The 11,063-nt window shown below is 39.4% G+C and overlaps 1 protein-coding gene across 1 annotated transcript in view; it reads left to right on the top strand.

Moving 5' to 3' along the window:
• The first annotated feature begins 1,162 nt into the window (after window positions 1-1,162).
• The window catches only part of stau2 (staufen double-stranded RNA binding protein 2), a 102,566-nt gene continuing 92,665 nt past the window's right edge, over window positions 1,163-11,063 (top strand). Inside the window, exons 1-5 of the mRNA XM_005471792.3 lie at window positions 1,163-1,270; window positions 2,924-3,131; window positions 4,189-4,319; window positions 4,577-4,736; window positions 6,939-7,074. Coding sequence (XP_005471849.1) covers window positions 2,933-3,131; window positions 4,189-4,319; window positions 4,577-4,736; window positions 6,939-7,074 — 626 coding nt within the window. The 5' untranslated portion in view covers window positions 1,163-1,270; window positions 2,924-2,932. The remainder of the gene's footprint in view (window positions 1,271-2,923; window positions 3,132-4,188; window positions 4,320-4,576; window positions 4,737-6,938; window positions 7,075-11,063) is intronic.

Genomic DNA, 11,063 nt, shown 5'->3' with positions numbered 1-11,063 from the left:
ATAAATGTGTGACAGTGACACATTACGTAAACTGCATATTTCAGAAGCACGTAATTCCATCTGTCTGTAAAAAGTGAATGGCACAGATCTCAGGCGTGTCTGTGGAATTGTACTGGGTTTGTGAAACATGCGCAAAGATAAAGATGTAGTGTGACAGGAACACTGATGATCTGACACTTTTGAAAGCAATTGAGCTTTCATTTAAAGCTTTTTTTTTCTTTTTTTTTTTAACTGGTCCTCAAAGCAGTTACAGTGTGAGAAATGATTTCAGTCAAAAAAAAAATAAAGGGGGAAGGGTAATTTCAGATTGTAAAAGAAATATACATGCGTTTGGCCAAGTTAAACTAAAATCTGCTATCAGGTTTGGAAACTTACTTCACTTATTTTGCTTGAATTACTTCTTTTTAGACTGCTCTATTTCTTGTTGGATATTTTTCTGTCTAAAATAACACAGGGACAAGTGGTTTAGTGGCGCCCTCTATTGGAGCTATTGGAGACGCTTTAGCTGTCAAATCTGAGGATCAGCAGTTCTTGATATTTTCCCTTTATGGGTATCTATTCCTTGTTAAATATAAAATGTATGTGGGTTACCCATCCACCCCTACCCATCTTCTTTCTTTTTTTTTTTAAGTTCTCATCTTGGCAACAATGCCACTGCCCCAGCGTGGACTTTTGCAAATAAAGCTTGATGCAGAATTCTGACAAGATTGTTTGTGAGACACTCTTAGGGTTTGCTCTAACTTTCTAATTAACCAAATAGAGAAAATTCCCAATGGATGGTTGGAGAAATATTCCAAGTAAAACTATATTTTATGGAGTCAGCACAAAACCTTAAGTTTCACTGAAACACGGACCTGTAAAATGCAAAACTTATAAATAAGACTAAAAATCAATTTGGTGACACAAATGTGCGCAAAACAACTTTGGAAATATTACATTTGTTTCTGAATCAAAAGTTACAGTGTGGGATCCGAGGAAGCGCACCAGGACTGAACCATCCTTACCGCGGCGGGGGTGGCTTCATTCAAAATTCACCTCAAACTCCACTCATAGTACGTTAGCGATATGCGATATGCAGCCACAACTATGTTAGCTAAACACAAGCTTTATGCGTGAAATATTACATGGATACGTCATGTTGCGTCCAGTGACACGTATTTTCATTTCTTTTTTTACCCAGACAAATAAGGTGGTCGGTTCCTCTTCCATCCAGTTCTCTTTAGTGTTTGCCAATGTTGGAGGTGTAACTGGGGTCTGGCCCTGGATAAAGGTAAAAAAATGTCCTGAAATATTTCTCCCATAGTTGTCGGATACTCTCTGGATTATTCGCCACGTTGTCGCCAACTCGTATGTGATATTAGGGTTGACTGAAAATCCCCAGAATTTCGAGAAGGATGGGGCGGTTTGGAGATGCTAGCAAGAAGGGTGCTCGGCCGATCAGCCATGATGAGCTTTAACCGGCTAAAGTATCGCAACTGGGGGTGGCTAGATAAGATTTATTCATCTGGGGAAACCATAAAGGCATATTCATGACAGCATGCATGCTTGCCTATTCTGTCTGCGTGTTTTTAGGAGCTGACATTGGGAAGAAACGGCGTATATCTTGTTGGCAACGTTAGCTTCCTGCTAAGCTGGACACAGTAATGAATGTTCAGGGGTTGCAGACAGCACTGTAGCTCTGCCAGTCAACCCCAACGTAACACAACCCCCACGTTCAACTTGCAGTGAAAGACAGCCGTCCAAACAGGCAGCTGTTTGCCGCTGTATTTGTGCGTGTTGCTGTGAGAGCGCAAAAAGAAAAGCAAGAGGGACTATCACCACAAGTACCCCACGGGCAGGCATGATGCACCTACGAATTAAATAGGAATAACTTCATGACATGCAATGAATAAAAGTCATATTACAGTAAGTGATGCATCACTTGTAGTGCATTTAAACCACATTTGCTGTTTTCTGACCGTGCAAACTGGACTGATGTTTACAGCAGTTCAAACATGGTCCCTAAACAATACAGAGAGGTGACACCTGTAAAATCAGGTATGCAATATTTAATAACCTGAATGTGCCATGTTCAAAGCTAGCATTTCATGCAGTGTCCAAGGGATGACACTGAATTTCTCCAAAACTCCAGGGGTTCAGCTCAGCTCTGACCTTTTGTTTTGACCTCTGTGGGGATGTTCAAAGTATTTCCTTCATTTCCCATCACTGTCTGCCACTTATTCGTGTGACTCAGAAGTGGGAGCCATTTTGGAGCAATTTATTGTGATACTTTGTGTGTGTGTGTGTGTTTGGGGGGTGACTTTTTTTTATCACCTTAATCATGATTTGAAACACACAGTAGCATATATGCATATATTACATAAATTACACAGTCACAGCCTGTGTACTGTGTCTAATTGCATTCTGCTAAATATTGCATGCATATTTTAAGAGATAAAAAAATACTACAATTCATTCTGCTGTTTGATATTTGTTGACCCTCATTTGTTTGATAATGGGCTGTGTCCCTCTCTTTAGTCCCAAAATGTGGTTTAATATAGATTGCATTGTTCAGGCTACAACCAGCGGATTCCTCCTTTTTGCCAGGGAGTTTTTTCAGCCGTAACATGAGCAAAGCTCCTTCAAATAAAGGTTCATTGTCTGAGTGTATTAGCTGCCAGTGGATCAGAATGTGAGATAGGCCTAGGGCTGTTCAGTTTGAAGTCTGTTCTCCAGGCTTAGCCCAGAGAAATCTGTCAAATGACATTTAGCTTTAAACTGTGCATGTGCATTTGTGCTCAGACTCACAGATGCTTAATGCAGTATTGTGTACTACTAGTGAATCAATATTGATTTTCTTTTATTTTTAAACTACTCAGTAGTTATAATTACAGTATAGTAAGTGTATTTCTAACAAAAGCTTTCAAATTTGGTCTGCTTTCAGGAATAGAGCATGGCTCAAGTGAAAGTACAGACCTCAGCGCCCCTGGCTGGTCCTGGCCTCTCCCCTGGAGTCCCTCCAACGGCCATGGCCAGTCAAGGATCCCTGGGTCTGCAGCCCTCCGTCAATGGCACAGGCCCGGCCCCCACACCCGCCTGCCCTGCTCCTGCAGTCGGATATGGGGACGCCCCTGTGTCTGTCACACCGCCAGGTAGAATTTCCCCCAAGTTTGTCTTTAGGGGAAATTAGTTATTATTTTGCATTATGTGTGGTGTTGCTACTTATCTATGAAAACTAAAAACTGTTACAGTAGGTTAACAATTTTGCAAATAAAATGCCATCACCCATGGCAGTGGTTGGTATTTAACTGCTTATCTGTAAAATTGTGTTATTAAATTTCTGCTTATTCAAAAAATAGAGTGCTGAAGGGCTAAAATATTTGATTCCTGGTTTCACTCTTGCAACAGGGGGCAATGTGATTTAAAAAAAAAACTACACACACAAACAAAAACACTGGCTATTGGCTTTCCATGGTCAGTACATGCTCAGTGATCAATAGTTTCTGCGATTTCCAACAAATGATGGACTACATTTCATTAGTGTTTTTATTTTTGGGGTTTGAAGAGATGATTCAGTGAGTTATTCTGTGAAAATTACATAACCTCAGTCATAATATATTATGACTCTATAATACTGATATAGATTTAAGACCTTACAATACAATGTGTACGTTTGCATAGTTATTCTATAATAAAAAGTTGACTTTAGGCAATTAACTGGCCTAAAGGGCTCTTTCTCATGTTCTTTTTACTGCTCATTATTTCTCATGACCTAACCTAAATTCAGAAAAGTTTCTGTACCACTGCTTCTTTAATAATGATTTAGGAACTGAATTTCACTTCCTGTCATGTGTTAGCTGCACTATAAGCCAGTCTCTCATGGACTGACCACAACACGAAGGAAAAAACACCTTACAATATTGTCCTATAAACAGATTTATTTATTAATTATTTATTAAGTGTTTGTTTACTGATTTTTTTCCCCTTAATTACATGTAAAAATAAAACAAGTTTGCATTTTATTTGCAAGTTAGAAGTGTTCCAGTGGCTGTATCCGCTGCTAATATCTCATCCCTTGTCACTCAGTGAAAGTATCCAATTCTTATATTAAAAAATGATATTTGTTCATGAATATAAGTGGAAGAAGATGGGTAGATGAGTGCTTTAGTTACCATGTTTTTAAATATGTCATCTTCTGATATGCTTTAGGCCCGCCCCAGGAGAACATGGCAAACCCTAAAGAGAAAACTCCAATGTGTTTGGTGAATGAGTTAGCCCGTTTCAACAGGATCCAACCACAGTACAAGCTCCTCAATGAGAGAGGCCCTGCACACGCTAAGGTAAAATTAAAGTTTTTCAGATTTAGCGTTCACATGTCAATATGGAATAATATTTAATAAATCTCAGGAGGTAGTTCAGTTTAATTCTTGTTTTGACACACATCCACATGTGCTAAATAAATAAAGTATCTGCACTTTTTGTAATTAGTAATTAGTTATTGGCTGTGCTGAGAGCACCAAACTCCTGCTAAAGTGCTGTAAGAAGAATATTAATAAAAATGGTGGGTAATGTCTTCCTCTCTGGGTGTCACTTCCAGATCTTCACCGTGCAGCTGACTCTTGGGGAGCAGGTGTGGGAGGCAGAGGGCACCAGCATTAAAAAGGCGCAACACTCCACAGCTGCCAAAGCACTGGCTGAGAGTGTCCTTCCCAGGCCAGCACCCCGCTCCCCTAAAGCTGACATCAACAGTAACCCAGGTACTGCAGCCACAACTGAATCTCTTTTAACTGTTAAAAAAGCATGTGGCTCAGCTGTAGCAGCAGAAAGAAGATATTGCCTTTAGATCCAGGGAGAATGAGGCCGCCAAGAAGGAGGTACTTTTACTCCCTGTTCATTAACTAAGGGTGTCAAGATTTCTCAAATCTTTGAGGGCAACAAAGCAGGTTTTCATCCTCCAAAAGTTTTACAGTATTTTTTAACCTTGTTGTAAGGAGGAGCTTTCTCTCAAGCTAAACTTGTTTCTTTGGTCCACTGTTATCCTAAAGCACAATCCGGGCCTATCTTAAAGTTAGTTGCCAGCACTATGTCTAACATTTAAAAGCTTAACCTTTTCAATGATACTGTTTGAAGTTGGAATCATAGACAAGCAAATATTACAGCTATACATTCTTTTTTTTGCTTCTTACTCACTTCTTAGGATTATTGAGAGGCTGGAGCGTATCTGAGCTGTTGAAAGGTGAAAGACAGAGATAGACAGTCACACACACACTTGTAACAAATTTAGAATCACCGGTTAACCAAACAAGCATGTCTTAGGACTATGGGAGGAAGCCAGAGTACCCAGAGACAACCCACGCAGGCATAGTCACTACCATGCTTCCTGGAATGGCAAACACTCGCTAATAATCAAAAAGTTAAGAGTGTAACAGAGTGAAGATCAGATAGAAGGACACATTTTCTTCATCTTTTTTTCATTGGGTTTACTGGCAGTTTAAAGGGCTGTAGTGAGTTACTGACTTGTGATGCTAGTGATACATGGATAAAAAGGGTTAAGCTTAGGGTCCACATCCTGTGGACAAGAGTATCCAATGGAATAAATGGCAAATAAACAATGGATGAACTTGATAAAGCTGCTGCAGGGTCAGGTCTTGGTTTTATACCCTCCAGTTTACTGTCAAACTGTTAAAATACTGCAGTGGAACAGAGCCATTGTCAAGAATAGGCTCACAGTTTTTAAAGTCTGGTCACCATATGAAACATCTTGTTGTAATTGTTCCATCTATTTTTACTGGTCATGGTAAAATCACTCCCTAGTTTCCACGTAGGAGATGAAAGACAAAATCTACAGTCATCTGTCTGTGCAAACATAAATTTTGCAGTTCATCTGACATAATATTAGACTCCAGCAGTTTATCCTAGATATTTGCAGACACGAATCAATCCTGTGCTTTTCTTTTAATGGCAGTTTGCTGTGAACGAGATCTAAAATTACGACAGCACTGTGAACATTTTTCAGTTTTTTTAACCTGTTTACCAGAAGCAGTTTAATTTTCTTGCAGATGGTTAAAACCAAGTTTGTGCTGTTCATTTCTGTGTGCACACATCTGCAGGAATTTATAGTTAGCATTAAAGCCCATGCATTTACACTTCTAGTAGCAGTAGCTCGCCTTGTCTCATCCTCCTAAAATTGGAAACTATGTTTTGATTTTTTAATTGAAACTCACTAATGTTCATTCATTTTAAAGTCTGGTGTTAAAATAAAAGTATGGATTGGATGTTAGCACACTGGATAGAGCTAAAAAGTCCCTTTACAGAGGAAGTTGTGATTTGAGCCATGATCTTTTTTAAATTTATACCTGTCTGTACAATCATAAATTTAAAGTGCAATGCATTTATGTACTTAGGGGGCATTTTGTTTTTTCATCTGAGTGACTTTTCTTCCCAGCATTGCTGCCAAGCAACTAGGAATATTCAGATAACTGATGTTCACGGAAACAACAAAAAAACAGTACAAAGTGTCTCAGTAAAACCTAGGAACAGGCTTAAAATTTATCACTAGCCAAATTAATACCACTAGTCTGGACTTACTTCCCTTGCCCTCTGTGACTTTGTAGTGGTAAAAGGCCTCAAAGCCAGCCTTTTAATGGGATTAAGAAAGTCCAGAAAGTCCTGTGATAAGTTATGCAACATCACTGAGAAGTGCTGGTATTAGTGGTGCATGCATCCTGGGGGTAATTTTTACTTAGAATGCAGTTTCAGGTGGCAAATGTTAGGCTGCACAGTGCAGCTTTCTGCCTGTGTGTATTTTCTAGAAAATATTTTCTTACCATCTTTTTAGACTGCTTCGACCATTTTGTTTGCTGCCGCCAGAAAAATAAGTTCACATCAGTGTTTTTAAAAACCTCCCTGTCTTGGTTTTAATCTTTTCCGTGCTTGCATCTGCACTCTCACTCACACAGGCAGTATAACACCCACAGTCGAGCTGAATGGTCTGGCCATGAAGAGAGGGGAGCCGGCTATCTACAGGCCTTTGGATCCCAAGCCGATGCCCAACTACAGAGCCAATTACAACTTCAGAGGGATGTTTAACCAAAGGTGAGCTCCCAAAAATGAATGATTCTATTGGCTCAGCTGTTATTCATTTACTCGGTGATTGGTTTATTGGTCAACCTTTAAGGGTGGGGGGAAATTATTCATGACAAGATGAGCTTTTTTTTTTTTTTTTTAAAGTCAAGTCTTTTATACTCACCTTTCGACCTGGGAAACCAACCAAAGTTAGATTTAGGTTTTCTTTGTTTTACCATAACTGCTGCATGGTTTGTAGCAACGGCACATGCTCGCTGATCCTAATGCAACAGCATTTGCTTTATCCATGCACCAAGAGTAACATTTCTCTTTGTTGTGGGTGTCGATAATCGGCGGTAATATACAGAGGAAGAGAGGGCCTTTGACATTCGTCTGACTTGGTGTGGACATGGTCTTGATAAATTTTAGATGATGTTTCTTTGATCCCAACTGGCTTAAATGTGTGTCAGGCATGGCTCTCCGCTCCATATGTTTTCTAAACTGATGAACGTGGTGCCCTCATGGGTTCCCTGTGCACTCTGTCTATGTCAACGTTCTTTCGTTGTTTTTTCTGTGCTGGAGCCACCCAACCATTTCCTAAGCTTTGTAAAAGTGCCACAGAGGTGCAATTAATGATCTCCTCTCCCCCAGGAGAGAAATGCTATTTAGGTCTGGGAATTTGTTGGGCTAATCCAGGTATACCCTGTTATTCCCAGTTAGGAAAACAATGGTAAATGTGTTTCCTGTGTTTTGGACAGTGCACAAATAGTTTGTTTGGTTTTTAGTTTTATCCCACAAATTTACTAAACTGTCAGCTTAGAATAAATATTACATTTAGTTATATTAATTAGTCTCCTAAATGCTATATTATTTTAAATACTGACATATGTTGTGATTACAACTTAACAGAAGTTGAGTTATGCGGCTCCAAAGAGTGCACTGTTCCTGATAAAGTTAGTATTCATCTAGGATTGTTTGACATACTTAGTGTCATTTTCAGGGCACATTATAATCCCCTCAAGGTGGCAGTGTTTCCTCATGTAAAGTCCCATATCACTCCTTTCTAGGTGCCTAGGGAAGGCCTTAGATCCCATTTTGTAACCTGCAAGTTAGGAATGTGGTGAATTTATGAAAGCTTTTCTGTGCGTATGGGTTCACTGTTGTAATCATAAGGATTTTAAATTAACATCTTCAATATTAAAGCACTAAGCAAAGTGAAATGTCATGAAGAAGAGATTTTTTTCCATCTATATTTTTGTTCATTAATGTTATAAGGTGCAGCATTCTGCCATCAGTTTTGCTGAGCGCAGTTTATTTTTTAAAAGGTGTCAGTCAATCAGTTGCAGTGTTGGGTAACCAAGTGTAGTCAGTAGACAGTCTAGCATCTGGCTCACATCTTCTACTATTTGATCCATGCAGGAGCAAACAGGGGTGAAAGATAAATGGGGTAGAGGAGAAAATCTGTTTTCCAGCATCTGTCTGTCAATGACATATGTCACAGTGAGGAGACAGGCAGTATCTATTCCTCATGGTCTGTTTTGTTTTCTTATGGCATTTAAAGGTAAAGGAAGCAGAAAGGGGTTGGAGGACGTGTGTGTCTCAAACAGAAGTGATATAAGAAAGACATTTATTATTACAAGGTCATTATGTTTCCATGAGGTCTCTTTCTTTCAGTGTAGTCAAGCCCCGATTAATGATAGTAAGACCTTCTGAATATGAATTCTGTTACTTAGATGACTAACTATGTGGCAGAGTGACAGGCCATATCCACAATCGGTCACCTTAATGATGGTGCAGGGAAACGAAGGTTTCCTCATGCCCATGCCCTTACCTATTATGATGAATAAGAGTGATCCAAAGTCATGTTGATGGAAAATCTGACCATTAAAAGGGCAGTCTGGCTATGATCTATCAGCGCGCTAATCACCGCCCAGACCAGTATTGATTCATTCAGAAAGTGCCCTGATGAGAAAATACAGCGATAATATGAAATGTACATTTATCAGAGTCTTAATGAATCTTATTTATGGCGAAGGACTTATGCATAATTCTTTCCCATCCAAGTCCATCTTTAAATCAGTGATTCATCTCTCCTATCATCCAGACGTGACCACACCATTGAACAACAGTGATCAGCTCACTCAGTCAGTTACTGAGCTGCTATGAAACATGTGTGGAAATTTAGCCCAAGTGATTATGAAAAAAAAAATGATCACAGAATCGGAAAAATATTTGTGTTATCATGAAATCTGGTTACATCAACCGTTTTCACGGACAACCCCTGTGTTATCATTGGAACACCTGATTCCAATGAGTCATACTGCGCTCCTCCAGTTTATCCACGACGCTCCCAGCTTTCCTCCTGCTGCTCTGATCTCAGGGGGGCGGGGCGCCTGCATCCTGCATTCTGTCAGAGTTGGAATTTGGATAGGACTTTCCCTGTTAGAGCAAAGCTTAGCGGCCTGAAGCCGCCTACCTCCTCCCAGTCCTCATTTGGTTATGACACCAACATCATGTCTGTTGGAAGAACAGTGGGCTGAATGACTGGGGGTGCTTTGCACTGTGACATTTCCTCCTGTGATGATGTTCAGATACCACGCTGGCCATTACTGCTTTCTCTGTAGGAAAGGAAGAGTTGCTCACATTTACTGCTGAAAATTCAGTGCCTGTTTTATATTGTATTGGCCAGTCTCGTAGGAGAATAAGTAAAGACCCAATTTGCTTTTGTTTGTAAAACATTTTTAGATTAACTGTGAGAAACATTACTACGTATTAAATCTCCACTTGTAATGAGAAACCCGCAGGTAAGTTTTAGTGGCCGCTAGCTCATTGGATGGGCGTTGTGGTTCGATGTCATTGCTCCTACTGACCTTGTTTCCAGTCACAGCAGGCACTTGTGTTCAGTGGAATAACTTTGATAAATCCACTACATTTTATCCATTCTGCAGTTAGTGAGCATTGAACATAGAGTATTTAGCAGATAAAAGGGAGCTTGAATAATACTGAGCCTACACTGAGGGTTAAATGGGATGTCTCGTGTGTTTGGTTTCAGGGTTGAGTACATGGGTGCACATCAGCAATAATTACAGGGAATGCTTTTACATATAAAGGCCTGCTTTGAATATACTGGTGGACGTATGATAAAAATAATTGAAATAGTGTTATAAAATACATAAAATCACATTTAATCAGGAAGGGCATAATATTTTTATTCACTGTTAATGCCATTGGGTTATTTGTACCAGTGCCCTCGTTTGAATAGTCCCACAGAGAGTTCACTTATAGCTCAAATACCCCAAATAAAGAACTATTTGTAAGGGCAAATTTCATTTTTGTCTCTTGCTGGGGTGAAAAAGCAAAACAAAACAAGAAAAAAACAAATTCTTTACATTCACAAATCACCCAAATAATTTTTATGGTATAATAAAATCCATTTTCATTTTTAATAGGCTGCTTGCTGCTGTGTTTTGTTAGTCACTTTGATGATTAGAGAGGTTACGTCTGCATGTTGTTTTTGAAATGCCTCCCTGTACACAATGATGCCACTGCTAAGATGATCTGCGTGGGAGCATGAAACAAAAAAGACTTTTTCTCACAGTGAATTAAAACCTCAGGACTCATCCTCAGGATAGCTGCTATAAAAAGATGGTTAATACTGTGTATACTGTGATGCTTTGTATGACACTAACCTCTGTCGGGTAAAAGAGTGCATCTTAGAGTGTTATTTACTGTTCTTGTTCTTAGTGCTGTAAGAACAGTAAGAATGCTGTTGTTCTCACTGTTCTTGATCAGTTGTATCTCCATGTCCACAATTTATTATAAGTAGACTACAGTACTTGAACATACTTAAAATGTATGCAAAACTTTTGCTTTGGAGGTGCTCATATGGATCCTGCTGCTGTATGATGCTAAAGGTATGTAATTAAAACCGAAGAAAGACTCCTACAAACAACTGGAAGGAACAAATTCAACTTTAGGTCCTGTGAACAAATTACATTCAGGGTTTACAAATATCTCAG

Source organism: Oreochromis niloticus, linkage group LG9, assembly GCF_001858045.2.
Source record: "Oreochromis niloticus isolate F11D_XX linkage group LG9, O_niloticus_UMD_NMBU, whole genome shotgun sequence".
Classification (NCBI taxonomy): Eukaryota; Metazoa; Chordata; class Actinopteri; order Cichliformes; family Cichlidae; genus Oreochromis; species Oreochromis niloticus.
The sequence above is the reverse complement of the archived record's forward strand: the minus strand, read 5'-3'. Positions and strand labels throughout refer to the sequence as shown.